General features: G+C 40.9%; 1 protein-coding gene across 1 annotated transcript in view; it reads right to left on the reverse strand.

Moving 5' to 3' along the window:
• The window catches only part of LOC122807256 (28S ribosomal protein S11, mitochondrial-like), a 128,605-nt gene extending 108,383 nt beyond the window's left edge, over positions 1-20,222 (reverse strand). Inside the window, exon 1 of the mRNA XM_044078355.1 lies at positions 19,995-20,222. Within this exon, the coding sequence (XP_043934290.1) occupies positions 19,995-20,059 (65 nt within the window). The 5' untranslated portion in view covers positions 20,060-20,222. The remainder of the gene's footprint in view (positions 1-19,994) is intronic.
• Positions 20,223-20,240: the final 18 nt, after the last annotated feature.

A 20,240-nucleotide genomic window follows, 5' to 3' on the forward strand; every position in this document is an offset into this window, starting at 1 on the left:
GGACAGGAATCTATCCCTCCAGCATGTCCTGTTTATTGTGGTGACAAGGTTTAGGTCCTTAGAGCATGTAGCTCGGAGGGACTGGGATTTCTTTAGGTGTAGCATGTCCAACAGCTCTGGGTTTGACATAGCTTTATATGTTAGGCACAGATCACCTCGGAGTAGGCGATATGCTACGGAGTAAAGCTGGCGTTTGAGGCGGTCAGTGTAGGGCATTTGTTTGAGGCCAGTAATCCTCTTTGTGAGGTACTTCTGTGGGCTTTCCAGCTGCTGCAGATGTCTTGTGAGGTACATTCCAAAAGGGGCATTGTACTCTATAATGGGTCTAATGAGTGACAAGTAGAGGGAAACAATGATGTCTTTTTTCCTGGATGAGAACCCTTTTATGATGAGGTGTGTCATGTAGAAGGACTTCCTGACTACTGTGGCGATGTGACCATCAAAGGAGAGACTACTGTCCACCTGGGTCCCAAGGTCTCTTATCACACATCCGGTGTTAAGTAGATTGCTGCCTATGTGGTAGTTCATGGGTACAGAGTTTTTACCAAAGGGGATGACACTGCACTTTTTGGCATTGAGCTTGAGGCCATAGCTCTGACACCAGGCCTCTGTCTCAGTGAGGCCCTTCTGTAGGATGTCCACATCATTTGTGGACTTGAGTATGGCTCCTAGTTTGCAGTCATCTGCGAACTTCGTTAGCCAGAGGCCTTCTGTGTTTGGTATCTACTTCTCTGAAGTACAGGCTAACAAGAGAGGTCCCAGGACGGAACCCTGTGGTACTCCACTTGTCACTGCTTTGAGGTCAGATTTGGAGTCTGCAACTTTTACAGTGTGGGTTCAGTCAGTGAGCCAGTTGGCAACCCATCTTGTGACATAGGGATTTATACCTAGTTTAGTAAGTTTAGCTATAAATTCCAGAATGGGGGATGGTGTTGAAAGCCTTGGCGAGGTCAAGATAGGCTGTGTGAACCACCTTACCCTCATCCATGGCTTTGGTGACTGCCTCACAGAAGTCAATCAGGTTCAGGAGGCATGATCTGCCTTTCACAAACCAGAACTAGGTGGGATCCAGAGTTTGGAGGTTACCAATGTCTTTGTTTAGGAGTTCCATGATACGTTCCATGGCTTTGCAGACCAGGCTCGTCAGGCTAATAGGTCGATAGTTCCTGGGATCAGTGGTGGCTCCCCCTTTGTGGAGTGGGATAACTGTTGCTGTGCGCCATTCAGTGGGCACAAAGTCTGATGCAAGGCTATTATTGAACATGGTGCTTAAGTGGAGAACCAGTTTGTTTTGAAGTTCGTGTAAAACGCAGCCTGGGATGTTGTCCGGTCCCATGGATGCTGTGTTTTTTGCTTTACAGAGTGTGCAGCTTTTACCTGCATAGTTGTGATTACAGGGACTCTGCATTCTTCCTGTATAGATATGGGCCCTTTAGGGGTGAGAGAGGGGGGTAAAGTTAGCACTGAACCTATCTGCCAGGATGTTGGCAATATCAGTTGATTCTGTAATTTTCGTGCCTTTGTGTTTGAACTCAGATCAGATCTGGGTGTTGCCATCTAGATTTATTGACATCGCTATAGAATGCTTTGTGGTTGTCCTTGGATTTAGTGGAGATTTTGTTTTCGTAGCTAGCTTTGGAGGATCTTGTAAGGGATCTCAGCTTCTTACTGAGGCTGTCCAGGGAGCTCCTCCACTCATGGGATTTTACTCTCTTTTGCAACAGTTTCTTCCTTCTGTTGTACAATTTGTTTATGGCAGGGAACTACCAGATTTGCTTCCTTTTTTTTTTTTTTTTTTTTTTTTTTTTTTTTTTGGAGGACAGCGTCTTGGTTCTGTTTGGGATAGCATGATCCATGCACTCGTGTAAGTGCTTATAGAGTGCATTTGTGTAGGATTCAGCAGTTGTAACTGTATTGTCCATCTGCATGGATGTCACGAAGTTCACCACTTCTGTCTTAAGAAGCATGAAGTTGGCTTTGGAGAAATTTTTTACTGTGGTTTCTTAATGGGGGGGGGGGCGGGATGTGGATATCAAGCGTGATAAGTTTATGGTTAGATCAGACCAACGAGGAATTGACTTCAGTTGTGGAACACTCATGTTGGTAATGACTAGGTCTAGGATATTGTTGCCTCTGGTGGGGGTGTGGATAAGCTGATCTAGGGCATTGGAGTTTATGAATTCCAGAAAGCGTTGAGCTAAGGAGTTGGTACAACAGTAGTTTTCCCAGTCAATAGTGGGGTAGTTGAAGTCGCCCATTATTAGGGTGTTTGGTTGAACCCTAATATTTTCCAGTACATCAAGAAAAGAGGAGTGGGAATCATGAGGCATGGTGGAGGATCTGTTGCAAGCTACAATCTGGATTGCAGTTTTGCCCAGAGTTAGTTGCACTTGGATAACCTCGGATGCATTATGCTGATTAATGAATATGGACACACCTCAGCCTTTGGTGTTTCGGTCCAGGTTACATGGCCGAAAAGTGCGGTATGAGTTATAGCCTGGTAGTCTCTGGAGCCTTGAACCAGGTCTCAATCACTGCACAGATATAGATGTTCTCCATTTTAAGGAGTGCCTCGACTGAGTACATTTTGAGATTTAGACTTCTAGCATCGAGTAGCATTATCCTCAGTTTTTGCTTGCCAGTTCCTGTTATTGTGGTGAATTTGTTATTTGAACCCTGCCTAAAAAAGGCACTATAGAGGCAGCAAGAGCCTTAGCCAGCATCTGAAATGCCAGGGGCGACAGGTGCAGGCCATCTGTGGCAAAGCATCGTGGTCTGTCGACCATGTCATCCCAAGCAGACAGACACTGGATCCCCTTAGAATGACACCAGAAGCTTAGCCAATTGTTGAAGTCAATCATTTTGTCCTTGTACTGTGTGCGGTATCATTCTGGGCGATGGCAGAATGCTGCTCAGGGCTAGGGTCATACCTGCCTGGGCTACAAGATCGGAGAGCTCTTCCATATCTCTTTTCATGTAGTCCAGGGAGGTACGTCTCAGGTCATTCACACCAACATGGACAATGACAGTCATATTTGTACTTGTTGTGGCGTGACCTGAGTGCGTGGGTTATGTGGCGGATCCTGGCAATGTGAGACAAAGGCCCTCAATTCCTGTACAACAAACCACTCCACAAACAAAATGTGTTTTAGTGATTGCTGACTCCTCAGTATGACCCATAGATTTCCCCACTCAGAAGGCTAAGCAAAGTAAATATGAACGTGAGTGGTCTTTCAGGTTCCAGGTTCTCAATACATCTCAAGTGCCCTTAGGACACTTGCACCAGACAACTACAACACAGCAATTGTGCATAAAGATAAATGAGGTGCAAAAAACCCAGAGAAAGCTGCGGAGAGGCATGTCTGAGCTCTCTATGCATGTCACAAGTGTAGGCAAGATCCAGATACTGACAGGAATCCTATTTCTTCATCAATAATGCCTACATTCAAAGAAAAGATGACTGGCTTCGGCAACTGCTTAAATAATCTGTGTCATTCTTGCTAGGATCCAGTACATGTAAGTATGCAGCAAGATGCCTGACAAGCCTACTTGCTTTGCAAAGGATGGTCTACACTTCTTGTTCAAATTGACTAAACCTCATTCCACCTACGGTATTCCTCCTGCTTCACCTCTACGGACACCCTGGAACTTACCTGCTTGACTGCATCACATAATTCCTGAAAACTGACCATAAAGTTAAACTTGGAATGTAGGTAGCCTTATCCACCGTGTCTATACTGCCTACCTAGTAATAATTTTTCTTTGTCTAATATCTATTGTAAGTGACACAGTAGTACACCGTGGACCACACAAACTTACTCTCTTCCCCTAAGTTACCTTAGCTCCAGATACTCTCACAGTAAAAGCTGTTAGTGTCCTTGCTCCTTTGCTGCCTGCTTTTCTTCCATGTCACCGCTAGGTGGCAGCACCCAATAACCTATTGCCAGTTTATCTGTAACCTTACCTGACTTCCATCCTATTTAAACTGACTACCTATTTTAGAGTCGGTATTTCTCTCTCTGACTACCTTCTGGTTTACCCCCTGTACAACACTACTTTCAAATAAACACCTCTCACACATCCCTACAGAACACTCATCCCTATCTGGTTTCTCCACCCAACATACCTCCTTACATGTCCACACCACCAGCAGTTGCAGCTGATACTTTTTTACTACTCTCTTCTTTTGTTGATCCCCGCTCCGTTCACCCTGTGGGCTCACTCCGCTCCCCTACCCCCAATTCCCACCCACCCCCACTACATCTAACTTTATACCCTTTAAGCCACTCCTACTTCCTCTCCAAACACTAACCACTCCCACTCCCCATACCCTCCCCCACACACACCAACCTTCTTCACACAGTCCCCCTCCCCTTATTAAACATCTACCTTGCCTACCAAATCCTAGCATGCTTGTAAAATACTCTTTTCTCACATTTCAAATACTACTACTTCTAAACCTCTGCTACATATACTATCTAACCAAGCCTAATCCCATTATCCACACCCCACTCCTGCACACAACCTACCACCACCACAATTCACAAACCAACCATTACAATTCCATCTCTCCAGAACTATACCCCATCAAACATAAACTATATTTTCAATATAAAATCATCCCTCCGCATAAAACTTCAACAAACACTCTCCCCTCCATAACCTCCACTAAGTTCTTTATTCACACCACACATACAAAACTACCCAAGCACCTCAACTATTTAACCCAACTTCTAACTCCCACACTTCTATCTGGTGACATACACCCCAACCCAGGCCCAAACCCCTCTTCATCAATTACTAAATCTATTCTATTTACATATTTAAATGCACAAAGCTTAACTAACAAAATTCCTAATCTTCATGCCTGGCTGCTATATAACAAACCAGACATCTTAGCCATTTCTGAAACCTGGCTAAAACCTCATATACAAAATGCAGAAATAGTCCCAAACAATTACTCTACTCTATCATCAGAGCTGGCAGAACCCATAAAAAAGGTGGTGGTGTAGCACTACTCTATTTATCCTCCCTGTGTATAACACCTTATAATAAAATTATTCCCCAGTTCACTAATGCAGAACTTTTACTTCCTCAACTTCAACTAAACACATACACATCCATATACATAGCCTCCATTTACATTCCACCTGGAAACAATATCCCAATACTCTAAGAGATTCTCTCTTGGCTTTCTACTAATATCTCAAATGAAACTATAATTATGGGAGACACCAATATCAAATGGTCCTCCATTCAATCCCCTACTCACCCCCTCAACATTAACCTATATAACTATACCCAACTTATCAACACCATGACTAGACCATGCAAAGACTTCACTAGTGGTAACATCTTAGACTGGATTCTAGTCTCCCACCCTCACTACTACCCCAACAGTGGCACCCTTCCTGACTCCCTCAGCGATCGCCTTCCCATCTTCACTAGGCATCTGCCTTCTCCATTGCAAGTCACACATAATTATATCACCACCCGCTGCCGTAAAAACTTTAACCCAGAAGCTTTCTCTGACTCCCTAAAATCAATCAACTGGAACCGCTTAAAAACTTTACCCCTTGAAAATGCTCTCTCTGACTTTAATACAACCTTCCTAAAAGTTTTTGACATTTATGCTCCCCCAATAACCAAAAGAATAAAAAAGAAAACCTCCACCGGTTAACTAAAGAAGCACTAACCACCATGAAACCTAGACAAAGCCTGGACACAATACCATAGAAACAAAACTACATCTAACCTTAATAAATACAAAACCCTCCGTAACACAGTTAAAAAACTCATCTCAGCAGACCGTCAAAACTATTTCACCCACCTACAAAGCAACCACAAAACCAATCCCCAAAAGTTCTGGAGAGGCATATCTACCCTCTTAAAACCAGGTACTACTGAAAACCCAAATCCGTCCCCAAATACACTAGACATTGACCTAGCCACCCAATTTAACTCTTTCTTCATATACTATCTCCAAACTTACCTCTTCTTTTTCAAATAACAGCCCCCCTCCTGTCTCCACCTCTCTACAACCACCTTGCCTACAAACTCCATTCTCTCCTTCCCCACCCTCTCTACCACCTCCATTCCTCCTTAAACCTATTCCTTCTTCCATCATAAAAATACTCCTACAGAAACTAAAACCATGCACCAATGCCCCCGATAACATTCCCTCATACTTCCTCAGCATAGCCGCCGAAGCTATTGCTTTCCCAATAAGTATCCTTATCAACCGCTCTATCCTAGAAAGTACTGTTCCTCAAATCTGGAAAAAAGCCTGCATCATTCCTCTGCATAAAGGTAAGACAATAACATTAGCAATTTCCGTCCCATTGCCATCCTCTCTCCAATTTCAAAAATCCTAGAGAAATGCATCCATCTTCAACTACTATCTCATCTCTTAGACAACAAACTATTAACTCCTACCCAGCACAGATTCAGGCCCCATCATAGCACTATGACACTCCTCCTATCCTTCCTAGAAACTGTGAATAAAGCTAGAGACTCTGGCCTAACTGTTTCTACCATTCTACTAGATCTCTCCAAGGCCTTTGATACTATCTCTCATAACCTACTTCTTAATAAGCTATCCAACCTAAACCTTTTCACCATCATCCCTTACTTGGTTTACCAGCTATCTTTCCAACAGACAACAAGCTAAGTGGAAAAAAGCAACCTCCTCCTTTCTCTATACCCCAACAGATGTCCCATAAGGCTCTATATTAGGCCCCCCTCCTCTAATATTTTCATAAATGACTTCTTCCTCTCTATCCCTCATACAAACATCATACAATATGCTGATGATTCCACAATCTGTGCTGCCTCATCCATTCCAACTTTTCTAAAACTTACTCAAGGGTCCTTCGCCACAACAGAACAATGGATGAAACACAACCATCTAGCACTCAATGCCACTAAAACTAAACTTATGATAGTTACACCCTCTAAGGCCAATAACTTTGATAAAAATTCATTCCCTATCACCACCCAAAATAATACGCCTCTACAGCTAGTATCCGAATCCAAACTATTAGGAGTCCAAATCGACAACAAACTGAAATTCAACTCCCACCTACTACTAAATATAAAAAAAAAAAACCACCAAAAACTTGGCATGCTCTATCGACACAATCGGTTCCTCACCAAATCTACTCAGCTTTCTCTCTCCTTTATATTTCTCCTTCCTTGAGAAGGGAGAAAAAAATTGCCCACTTCTCTACGGTGCCCCTCTTCTAACAAACATACAGACATCACTCAAAACCAAACTATCCTCTTGTTATAATAAAATAGCCAAATTCGCCACCAGAACCAAATCATCTATACATCACTGTGAACCTCTCCACAAACTCAACTGGCTAGAACTACCCAACTACCTCTCATATACCCATCTCACATATGCCCATAAACTCATTTCAACCACACCTTTGTCCCTTCCTCTCTACTACCTTTAAAAGGCACCACACACAAAGTCTCTTAAGATCCAACAATCAAAACCTTATTGAAGTCCAGACCCCTCCATCCCCCAGGACAAAACCTCCTATCCTTCTCACTTGCATGCCTATGGAACTCCCTTCCCCCCACCATTCGCACAATCGCTAGCATCCCAGTTTTTAAAAAAATCACTACATTCTCACCAAACATCCACTTGGGAATGCTCCTACTCCCATCCCTCATAACCTACTCTTTTTCACAAAACCTTTTCTCTACTCCTTTTAAATCCCTTATAGCAAAGGCATGCTTGCATGCCTGCCTGCAGCATATATCTCCCTAACTACACCAGTAATTTCTTAGCTCTCTATCTATCCTAAAAAAAAAAAAAAACACCTTCTAACTTTCATTTTGTCTTTTTTTGGTCTGTGTCTATACTACTCTCAATGTAAACTTGCTAGATTAAGTGTTATAAAACCAATTTGTACAAATGATAGTCTTTGTAATCATCATGTAATCAAGTGTGCTATTAAATCCTTGTATAATCTAAATGTGGAGCTTTTCTCCCCAGGACTCCATTGAAAACAGGTTCTCAAGGCCCAATGGACTATCCTGGTAAAACAACTGCAAATAAATAAAAAATAAATAAATAAATAAATACATAAACCCCATACTGACACTTTTATGCAAAGTTTAGATAATGAACATTGCAACCTAGCAAGTGTATCAATATGAAAAGAGTATACATTAAGGTAACTCTGCTCACTGCCACAAGTCTAAGGCACCTCTGCATTTGGAAGAATACAGATATTTGTAAATCACTGAAACTTGGTTTGAATGTCCAAAAAGTGCTTCCTCCCTACTTGGTTTAGTGCCCACCATGCCTTCAGACACAATGGCAGCAGCTGCAGTGGCATAATATTTGTCATTACCGTATCACCTCCAGACAGATTCCCAGATACTCACAAATTGAATTAAATACCAAATCACACAAAAAAATCAACAGTTTACTGGTAGTTACAGGACCCCTTCTATAACCCTTGAAGTCCATGCCAAACTCTTAAATGTCATGGATGAACACCTCCTAAATAAGAACTCCATCATTCTGGGAGACTAACTACCCATCAACTGACAAGAGAACCTACACCAACAACTTCATATATTCTCTGAAGTTTTTATATCCAATAATTAAAAATGTAACGGGACCACATTACAGAGTACAAAACATTCTTGACCTGATCTTACAAATGTATTATAAATATATGCACACAAAATACTAAACATTCAAAGACCTAATGTAATATGAAAAAAAACTAAACCAGATAGTTCACGACATATTTATAATTTAATAAATACAAGCTTTCACGTATACAACATGATTTTTCAAGTAAATATACAAAGATCCATCTCACATTCTTATATACAACACTAAAGCACATAAAAAATATAATCCATCCTAATTAAAATATTTACATATATAATAAATAAATCAATGCGGTAACCTTCTAGACTTTAAAAACGGTTTTAAAGGGCAATAGTCATTCAAGCCTTAAATGGTCAAGTGCATTAAATCTAGTAATATATTCATATTCACAAACCTCAGTTCTGTTAATTCCTGGCACCATATGCAATTAACTGCAAAACTGAAAATGTAAAGCTATGTGTTGTACCAATTGACAAAATATATTTAACTACAGCATTTGCAGAATTCAGTTTCTTAATATCATATATATGTTGAGCTTTTCTATCTCATAACCGTTGGTTTGTTTTCCCTATATAAAAGGAAGTACATCCAGAACACCTAGCAACATACCCAAATTTACACTTTCACAATCAGCATGATGAAAAAACTCAAACTTACATTTAATTATAGAATATATTCATTCTATATACTAACAGTAATTACATTTTAAACAAGGAAATGTATCCTTAAGTATATTTAAACATCTCTTTCAATGCCAATAGTTCCTACACCCAGACTCCTATAACATAGCTGACTCTTCAAATTCATTTTATTCTTAAACACTATTCTAGGATTCATATCTAGAATTGTCATAATACCAGGTGAAGTTATTAAAGAAAATTTACCAGACTGGCAGTTATTAGTAAAGGTCAATATATCGTAGACTTACTTCATTTATTTTTATAGTAACGAGTCCTGTCCTTTGTCTTCTGAAATGAAGTACAGACATGCATTGCTCTCTTGCTGTTTTGTTCTCATATCCCCAAAATCACTGAAGAACATGCACTAAAAGTGCTAATGACTAGGAAAACTTCCTCCATGGGACGAGGTAACATATCTGGCTGTCTGATAAATACCATCTAACACACCCTAGAGGACCCCGTGCATAATTATAATCTACTTACCCAGAGCCTTGTTACAGTCAGACTTGATCAACAGTCATTAAAAATCTCATTAGGCTAAATCTGCCCCAATTAGTAACAAGCTCTTGACAGCAGTCACACTGTACACACAGTTTACCTTGATCTGGTTAAGCATTTAACATCATACCGCATTGTTGCATAACTAATAAAATAAATGCATTACAAACAGATCTCTTTGTGGTATGAGGGAGAGTAAACTGGCTGAAAGACAGAACCCACATAGTATAGATGGCAGGGGTAGCCTAAGAGAAAGTGAATGTGACCAGTCATGTCCCACACTGATCAATGCTGGAACTGCTTTTGTTCAGTATTTACTTTGAGACCTACAGACTAAACCAATACCTATGGCTAATCAAGTTTGCTGATGACTGCAAACCATGAACTACTGTCAAATACTCTTCTGACACGGAAGTCCTCCAGCAAGAACTTACACTTACAGATAGATAACTGGTGCATTGAAAAATTGGCTTAAACAAAGTATTAAAAAATACAACATTGTCTCAGTTGGCAGACAAACCACACTCCAGCATATAGTACTGGCAATACCCCACTTCAAAATGAAAATCTAATTAGAGACCCTCTCCTTTGAAATCTTTCTACATGGCACAGCTGATCATAAAGGGAATATCATCCAGCTCTAAAGATGTTATTGCACCCTTGTATGTGGCTTTTATCAGACCAATTATAAGATACACCTATGCAATGTACCTCAACAGACATGATCAAACACAGGAAAGACCCCCCAGTTTTCTAACAAACAAGATTATAGGCTTAAAAGTCCCTACAGTACCACAAAACACTAAAAGTACTGTTGATCTTTTTTACGTTTTACAAGTACTCAAATTTACCTAGCACATGACTGGCATTGCCCTTCTTGAGAAGGGACCTACAGACTAGAGGAGGGACCTGGCAAGACCTAGAATTCCTATATCCCTTGTTTCAAGAATATCCTTGTCCTTGATGGAATTATTTTCCTATCATTTGTAATATACATGATTTTGAGGTAAAACCTTGAAGGCTAAAGTTAAAGCGTTTTGAGGAAAAGTACTTAACATCCCAAGTCGCTAAATAAAAGTGTTCGAATTTATATCTGGGTTTTGGTTCCACAGCATGTTTGCTACTGAAAACCATTATTTTTCATTTGATACTTAGTAACAGTAGCAGACCTTAGCACTATAGACTTCATAACAAAATGTCATAATAATATAATTCTTTTAATTTTTAAGCAATCAGTAATGCTGTTGTTGTTGTTTGTCTTTCAGCTTTTCCCTGTAAGGGGTCGCCACAGCAGAACTCTGGTCCGCTAATGATTGGCAGTAGATTTTTATGAAATGCCGAGGTGCCAACTCGACGCCCAACCTTCAACGAAGGCATGCCCATTTATGCACGCATGTCTTTCGAACTTAAGCAATCAGTAATAATGTTTTAAAAATAATATTTTAATTCTATGTACTTGTGTAGTGCCTGCTTTTCTCAATTGTTGATGTTTACTTATTTATTTATATTTGTATGCCTTTTCTGGGGTAGAACACTGATCTCCATGGACCTTTTCCCAGACTCAGCCCAGGAGCAGTGTCCGATTAAGTAGCTTGCTCAGAATCACACAGTTAGGCAATGGAAGTGGAGGGAGAAAAAAATTGCACCACTAGACCATAGCTGTAAAACCCTCACACTCTCAGTCACTCACATACACACTCACTCTCTCAGAAACACAGTTAAATGACCTCGACTGAGGAGGAAGATTTATCCCTGCTTACAAAGATAAGAAGCCAAACGTTTTATCCACAATGAAAATTTATGCTATCAGATTAAAAATCTGCATGAAACTAATAACCTTGACAAAAAACTAGATCATGACAAGCACAGATGTATACTAAATGCTGTATAAGATGAAACGTGTACTAAAATTTACAAAACCTTTAACATTACTTAATCCCCAACCATAGCTCTCAACCTTCCAACTCCAAAATGAGGAGCACTACCTCTCATAATGTGGAAAACTTAGTAACAGACAGCTTTAGGCACCAGTGAACCCTGTGGTCGCTGGGGGCCCCCTGTTCCTTAGGGACCCCCAACCACAGCAAGCTATCTTATCTTGATATTTTGTAGCAAGTTTGTCAAACCAACAAAAGTTAACACAGCAATATTGTATACTTAATAAACCAGGTGGGTAATAACATATCTCCTTTAAATTTCAAATATATTTCTGGTTATTTTAACAGTATTTTATCAAGTAACAATATTCACAATGCCATTAAACATTTTACCACTACCACAGTGCCCTAGCTTAGGTAAACCCTGCTGGTGGACATTCTGTCCTTTACGTACCTGCAATACCCATGGTTGCAGGGGACCGCTGATAATTACATAAATAAGGAAAGCACTACAGATCAGCAGCCCAAAGTGACCAATGTTGGAGCTTCCCTGGGATTTTTAAGAAAAGCTGATACTCCCAGTCTTCAGGGATGGTTCTCTTTCAGGCAGTGTTATAAATGCTGGCAACACATCAACTACTATAACTCTCAACCTGAAGAGATCTATTATTTTTGCCACTGAGTAGAATAAAGGCTCAAAATCAGGAAGATATTTGAAATGTTGTTCTAATTCAATTAAAAAATTATAGAATAACATCTTTTGCATCAACATGCATTTTTGGACAACAAGATGTATAAAACTCTGATATCGAGATTTATTGACTGACTGTAATCCTGAAGAATATACCAGCAAATCAAACTTTTTACAAAGTACAGAGCAAAACTAAGACAAAATCAGGGAATGTCTCTGAAATCAGGGGTAGTGACAGGTATGCATTACTCCTCAATGAGGTAAATAATGACAGGTATGTATTACTACTCAATGAGGTAAATAAATTGACTTGTTCCGCTGCGGTTTGATAACTACCAAACTACAGTCGGATTGCTTGTGGCACTGCCAGTAGTGCAAAATGTTTTACTATTTGCTGAAATAAGTACAAAACTAGTATTTCTATGAATTACACATGTGTGTGTGTAGCTGTCAAAAAAAAAAAAATCAGATTTTTATCTGTGTACACATCCAAAATGTTGGGACACATACATTATTTTCTTGGCATCAGTAAAAAATGCAGCTAACAATTTATTACACTTCAAAATTAAGGCATAAAATATATTACAGAATATGCAGACACATTTTCTGTGATTATGGTGTCCCCACTGCCCAGACTGTATAAATGGATACAGCAAGGCCCACCACTTAATCATCTTTAACTCTGTGGGGGTAAATTGAAAAGAAAAAATATATTAATTTTCTGATTACACTGTCTAACCTAAACACAGTGTGGTCATTGTTTCTTTTACTTTTCTCACAGACTTTAGAAGTGTACAAAGAAGTTTACTTTAGCTTGTGTTGGGGGCAGTGTACTGTCTGGGAACAACAAAGTAGAATATATTACTGGAATCATTATTTTTTCACTTTCCTAATAATCACTGCCAGGCACATATACAGGTGGCTGCCTTTGGGGTTTAGGGGTGAAGAGGTAGGCTGTGTATATGTGTCAGCAATCATTTAAAATACATGACTGTGGCAGTTTGAACCTCTGCTTATATCCCAGTCTAACATCAAAGGGATGCATAGTCAGGGACTGTCTTTTCAGAGGGGTTAGGGAGGCAGGCAGTATTCTCAGACAGGACCAGTGTATCCTCACAACAGTCTTATTAGTGTATTGTGCACTACTATTTCAACAGTTTTGAACATTAAGCCTTGACTAGGACACAACTTAGATCTTCCTTAAAAGAAACAAAAATAAGACTGAAATTCTTTTTGCACTTATGATTTTTCTTTAGGCCACCACTGGATTAAAATGGTTGGGAAAAGGCTCTAAAATGCATCCCAGAGCATCTATAACCCCCATAGCTTCTGGAGGCACCAACTTAACAGAGTTATTTCTTAAATGGTTATCACTGTGCTGTCTTGGTCAGGAAAGGTATGTTGAAAGAATGCAAGGAAAACTAAAGATGGACAGCAGCACTGAATTTCTTTCTTTAATCATAATATCTGTTCAAGCCATCATTGGATGAAAAGGCTGTGTAAAAAGAAAAAAAATAATTAAAATGCACATCAGAGCATACAGGAAGTTATGGCTTCTTGAAAAAGCTGAAATGTAAGGCAAAATATGAGAAAAGGAAGAAAAATAGTAATGCATATGGGATGGGAAGCACTGAAGGATGTGTGCACGCATGTGGGAGAGTTGAAACACTAAGCAGTGCCTAGAGCACTATTTCACCCAATTCCACCCTGTACATAGAGTTTTGTACTGTATCATTATTGTAATTAAATGTCAGTAACTGCGAGTGCCCCTTTGTGAGATGGGCCACATAGTGTAATGTAATAACACTGTAGCTACAGGTCAGTCTCTGCTACTACTCCTAAATGTTTGCAGCATGAACTAAAATATTGCTTCGGAGGAGTGGCAGTGACAAGGTAATACTTATAGGTAGGTACTAGGCTATCTGCCCAAGGGCATTTATAAGCCTAGCCAGAGTGTCTCAGCTTTCGTCGCCCCACTGATTAACTGAGCCTCTGTCAAGAACAACCAATGAAGTGATCCCAGGGGTGTATTTTCTGTTACCCATCCCTTCGTCAAGGTTTCTCTTTAAGAGTGTTAGTGAGGGGCTCTGCCTAATGTAGTTAGGAATTTTGTTCCAAAGCATGGGGAGTCTCTGTGACAGGAATCTATCCCTCCAACATGTTCTATTTATTGTTGTGGCAAGGTTTAGCTCACTAGAGCGAGTGGCTCGCAGTGACTTGGATTTCTTTAGGTGGAGCATGTCCATCAATTCTGAGTTGAACATGGCTTTGCAAGTCAGGCAGAGATCACCTCTGAGTAAGTGATATGCGACTGAGTACAGGAGTTTTTCCAGTCGGGCTGTGTAGGACATATGTTTGAGGCCAGTAATCCTCTTGGTGAGGTACTTTTGTGATCTTTCCAGCTGTTGGAAGTGTCTTGTGAAGTACATCCCAAATGGGGCATTGTACTATAAAGATGGGTCTGATGAGTGACAAGTAGAGGGGCACTATAACCTCTTTATTTCTAGATGCAAACCCTTTAGTAATTGGATGGGCTACATAGAAGGATTTCCTAACTACTTTGCCAATATGATTGTCAAAGGAGAGATTACTATCTACCTGGGTCCCAGATCTCTTATAACCTCTTCTGTATTACGGGGGCTGCCACCTATGTGGTAATTCATGGGTGTTTTGTTTTTCCCAAATGGGATGACTATCCATTTTTTGGTATTTAGCTTGACACCATGACTTTGACACCAGGTGTCAGTCTCAGTAAGACCCTTTTGGAGAATGACTCTCCGGCTGACACGGACAATTATGGCTCCCAGTTTGCAGTCATCGGCAAACTTGGTTAGCCATAGCCCTCCTGTGTTTGCCTGTACTTCTGAGACGTATATGCCAAATAGTAGGGGTCCCAGGATCGAGCCTTGTGGGACACCACTTGTGACTGGTTTAGAGTCAGACCTGGAGCCCACTATTCTTACCGTGGGAGTTGTCTGTAAGCCAGATGGCAACCCATCTCGTGACGTAGGGATTTTATGTTCAGGCTGGTGAGTTTTTCTATAATTCCAGAGTGGGGAATGGTGTCAAAAGCCTTGGCGAGGTCAAGGTAGGCTGTGTGAACTACCTTCCCCTCATCTATTGCCTTGGTGACTGTCTCGAAGAAGTCAACCAGGTTTAGTAGGCATGATCTGCCCTTAAAGCCGAACTGGGTCGGGTCAAGTGTTTGGAGGTTCCCAATGTCTTTGTTAATGAGTTTCTTGATGATGCGCTCCATAGCCTTGTAGACCAGGCTAGTCAGGCTTATGGGTCAGTTGTGGCCTCTCCTTTGTGGAGCGGAATAACCGTTGCTGTGCACCATTCTATGGGCACATAGCCTGTGGAGAGGCTGAGGTTAAACAGTGTGTTTAGGTGGGGGGTTAGTTCGTTCTGTAGTTCATGCACGACGCAGCCTGGGACACAATCTGGCTTCATTGACGCTGTGCTTTTTGGCTTTGGAAAGAGCTGTTTTCGCCTGTGCGCCTGTGATTTCTGGGACACTACACTTTTCTGGTATTGTTGTGGGCCCTTTTGGGGGTGAAGTCTGCACTGAATCTGACAGGATGTTGACAATATCAGTGGGTTCAGTATATTTTGTGCTATTTTGCACTAGCTCAGTGCATATCTGCGAGTTGCCACTTAGATTCTTGAGATAGCTAAAGAAGGCTTTGTGGTTATCTTTCGAATCCTTGGCTATTTTTCTTTCGAAGTTAGCCTTGGAGGATTTTATGAGGGACCTTATTTTCTTACTGATACTGATCAGGGATGTCTTTCCTTCTTGGGATTTGCTTTTTTTCTGAACTAGTTTCCTCCTTCTATTGTATAGCCTGTTTATGGCAGGAGTCCACCAGACTGGTTTCCTTCTCTTAGAGGAGTGAGTCTTAGTTTTGTTAGAGATGGCATGATCCATGCATCCTTGTAGGTGCTTGTAGAGTGCATTTGTAAAGGTTCCTGCATCTTGGACACTGTTATCCTTTAGCATGGGGACTGTGAAACTTACCACCTCTGTCTTAAGTAAGGTGAAGTTTGCTATAGAAAAGTTTTTCACTGTGATTTCCTTGGTTGGAGGTGGTGGTGTGGTGTGGACATCCAGAGTGATTAGTTTATGGTCTGATCTAACCAGTGACAGGTTGACCTCCGGTGTGGAACACCTGTCGCCCATGTTGGTGATGACCAGGTCCAATATGTTTTCACCTCTGGTAGGGGAGTTTACCAGCTGATCCAGGGCATTTGAGTTGATAAATTCCAAGAAGCGCTGGACCTGGGAGTTTGTACTCGAGTAGTTTTCCCAATTAACGGTAGGGTAACTGAAATCGCCCAATATCAGGGTGTTTGGTAGGACCTTCATGTTTTCCAGTGTCTCCAGAAAGGCAGAGTGGTAGTACTGGGTCATGAATGGTTTTCTGTAGCAGGCCACAATTTGCATTGCAGATTTGCCTGATGTTAGTTGCACATGGATGATCTCAGAGGTATCATGCTGCGCCACTAACCTGGAGGTGTAGGTATCCTTGATGAATATGGATACACCCCCTCCTTTTGTGTTTCGGTCCATGTTCTGTGGCCAAAACGTGTGGTATGAGTTGTAGCCCGGTAGTGCTGGGGTGCTCTGTGGAACCTTGAGCCAGGTTTCAGTTACTGCTCAGATGTCAACGTTCTCCATAGTGAGGAGTGCTTCGAGCGCGTGCATTTTGAGATTTAAACTCCTGGCGTTGAGTAGCATAACCCTAATTTTTTTTTATTTGTGCTATTTACGAAGGTGGGTTTGACTTTTGAGCCTTACCTAAAAAAGGCACTATAGGGGCAGCAAAAGCCTTGACCAGCATTTGAAAGCCTAGGGGTGACGGGTGCAAGCCGTCGCTTGCGAAGCAACAAGGCTTGTCGAGCATGTCATCCCAGGCTGACAGACACTGGATCCCCTTTGAATGACACCAGAAGCCTAGCCAATTGTTGAAATTGATCATTTTTTCTTTATACTGCGGTATCATTCTTGGTGAGGGCAGGGTGCTACTCAGGGTCAGGGTTATACCTGCCTGGGCTACATGATCAAAGAGCTCTTCCATGTCTCTTTTCATGTAGTCCAGGGAGGTACGTCTCAGGTCATTCACACCAACAAGAACAATGACAGAGCCATATTTCTACTTGTTCTGGAGTGACCTGAGTGCTTGTGTTATGTGGCGGATTCTGGCTCCAGACAGGCAGCTAACTGTAACCTTCTCCTTGTCCAGCCTAGTGAGTGGGAAGTCAGTGTGCCTGACTATAGTCTCGCCTATTACTAGTGTGTTAGGAATGTTATTTCACCTTAAAGGCTGTGATTCTACGGCACACTGACTTTGTGTTTTATGTGTTGACTGGTTTATGATGGGAGGTGCAGGTTTTTTGGGTGTCTGCTTTGGAGGTCTGTGATGCTTTTGCAAGTTTTTATTTAGAGCCTCAGAGTACAATTTTGTGTATTTGTGTGTATTTTTTGCCAGTGCTGGTTTAGTATGTCTATGTGAGGCTGGAGGTGTGGTGCAAGTGTTAACCTTCTCATCATGACTGCCTGTTCCAGTCTTGGGTGGAGAGAGCTTAGCCTCCAATTTAGCTATATAATTGCATCTCTCATATATGTTAATGTTTTGTGGTAGGAGGAGAGGGTTGTCTGTGTACATGAGGCAGTTGTAACATTGCCTCAGGATACCCAGGTTCACCAGTTGGACTGGAGAGTATATCTGAAATTGCCCTTTGGTCATGCCTGAATAGTAGGGTGAGCTGCTTAGTCGCTTGGTTAGTGAGGGGTGAATAATGAACCTTGCCCTGCTGGGCAATCAAGTGTCAGGGTATATTAGTGCTTGCTATTAGGTCTGAGCAAGTGCTGGACTACAAGATGTTTTTTAAGTGCTTAGGTTGAGAGTTAGACTACTTTCAAGGGAAAAACTGAAGAGGAGACTTGCTGGAGCCGGAATAAATTTAGCCCTAGCTAACCGGAAGTGCAAAACCGTGCAAATGTGGTTTTTACAGCAGGGAAATGAAAGAGATAGAAATGAGCCCAAAATGGCCTATAAACTACTCACTTCTGGGCTGGAACCACTCCTCCAGGGACAGATGGCTGCTCAAAGCTCAATCTCTCACAGGTGAGCAGAGAATCCTCCCTCTATCCAAGCAAGGTATGGGCAACTCAGAAAATTGTAACACAGCCCTGAATTCAAACCAGTAAATAATACACTTAAAACAGCTTTAGATGACTACAAGCAATCAGAAAAGGCTTTTAAACAAATTACCCAATTAACCAGTAAAAAAACTCAAAACTGAACCCTGATCCTATAGTCTTCAATCAGACAAGTTCTAACTGCTCATTCTTGCCCACTGGGGTGCAGGGGAACCTTCTCCAAAAAAGAAGGCCTGGATTAGTGCTCAAGTTATACAAACAAACAAACAAAAGCTAGATTCAGCAGGTCTGGATCTAGTCTATGCTACAGCAAACAAGGTGCACCAATTTCAGTAAAAAACAGTTCATATATGCAGGCAGTATAAGCCTTTAACCAGAAATTCCCAGCTCAGAAGGGCAGTCCAGCCTCTCCTCCCACAAGAGTGCAGACCACAAACCTTCTTAAATGTAAAATAACTGGCCTGAAGCCCAAGGGCTTAAACCAGAACTAATACACTTTTAGAATAACAGACACTGAGCCTTCAATCAGCAGTTCCCAACTTAGAAGGATGTAAGCTACCTGTCTTGCCACAACAGTGCAGACCACAAACTTTCTTAATGTAAAGCAACTGGTCTGAAGCCCAAGTGCTTAAACCAAAAGGCTTAGAATGATAGTTACATCAAGTAGTAATAAATACAATTGAGTACTTTTAAGATGACCAAAAGCAAAATAAAGTCGGAAGAAACACAAATACAGTAAAAGCGGATGAAAAGTGTAATATCTATATATATATATATATATATATATATATATATATATATATTTTTTTTTTTTTTTTTTTTTGAGTAAGCAAATAAGATGGGTCCAAGAGTATCCAAATGCAAATTTACAAGAGGGGGGGGAGCAGTTTCAAAGCCACCAAGATTAAACACCAAAGCAGGGAGGGTGGATGGAGAACTAACTGAAAAAACGAGAGCCACAACTTCCAGCTAGATAGTATTCAATGCAACACAAATAAATCAATTTAAATGCTGTATTTGAAAAAAGTGCAGATAAAGATTTACTTAAATTCACTCATACGTCCAGTTGATTGCATGTAGGTCTTGGCCAGCTCAAATAAAGTACCTAAGGGGCCCCAAAATGCTAACACCGACCCTGCTTACTAATGGATTACTAACAACTGCAACTAAGAAGCTCATAGGATGTCTAAAATGTGACATTTTTATTTACAGAATAGGTATTTTAATGAAATAATATGATTCAGTTCTATTTACCATTGACATTAGTTACAATATTGCGAACACTGACTGTACGTATGACAGACTCTTTCAATGTGGAACTTTGAGGAACATGAATTTAAGACTCCCAACTGAAGAACGTTCCTCGAAATAAGGTACACATGACAGGTATGTCCCCAACACTCAACAATAAACCAAGCAAAGATAGTACATTACTGACACTTACAATGCACTGTTTTGCACTTTGCTTCCTGCAGGCAAAAAACGTTGACAAAAAATTCTACCGAGCATGGTAAGATCAACTATCTAACACCCGACTAAGAAACGTAGTACAACAAACAAAACGATAGTAAACTTCAATAAAATAAAGCACACTGCAACCACTACTTATTAATGCCAATGCGCGTAAAGAGGCGAATTATTAAACCAGCATGAGTAAGGGGGACATACTCAAGGTTACACACTGAGCCAA

This window comes from Protopterus annectens, chromosome 7.part0 (genome assembly GCF_019279795.1).
Source record: "Protopterus annectens isolate FY-2018-M chromosome 7.part0, PAN1.0, whole genome shotgun sequence".
Classification (NCBI taxonomy): domain Eukaryota; kingdom Metazoa; phylum Chordata; order Ceratodontiformes; family Protopteridae; genus Protopterus; species Protopterus annectens.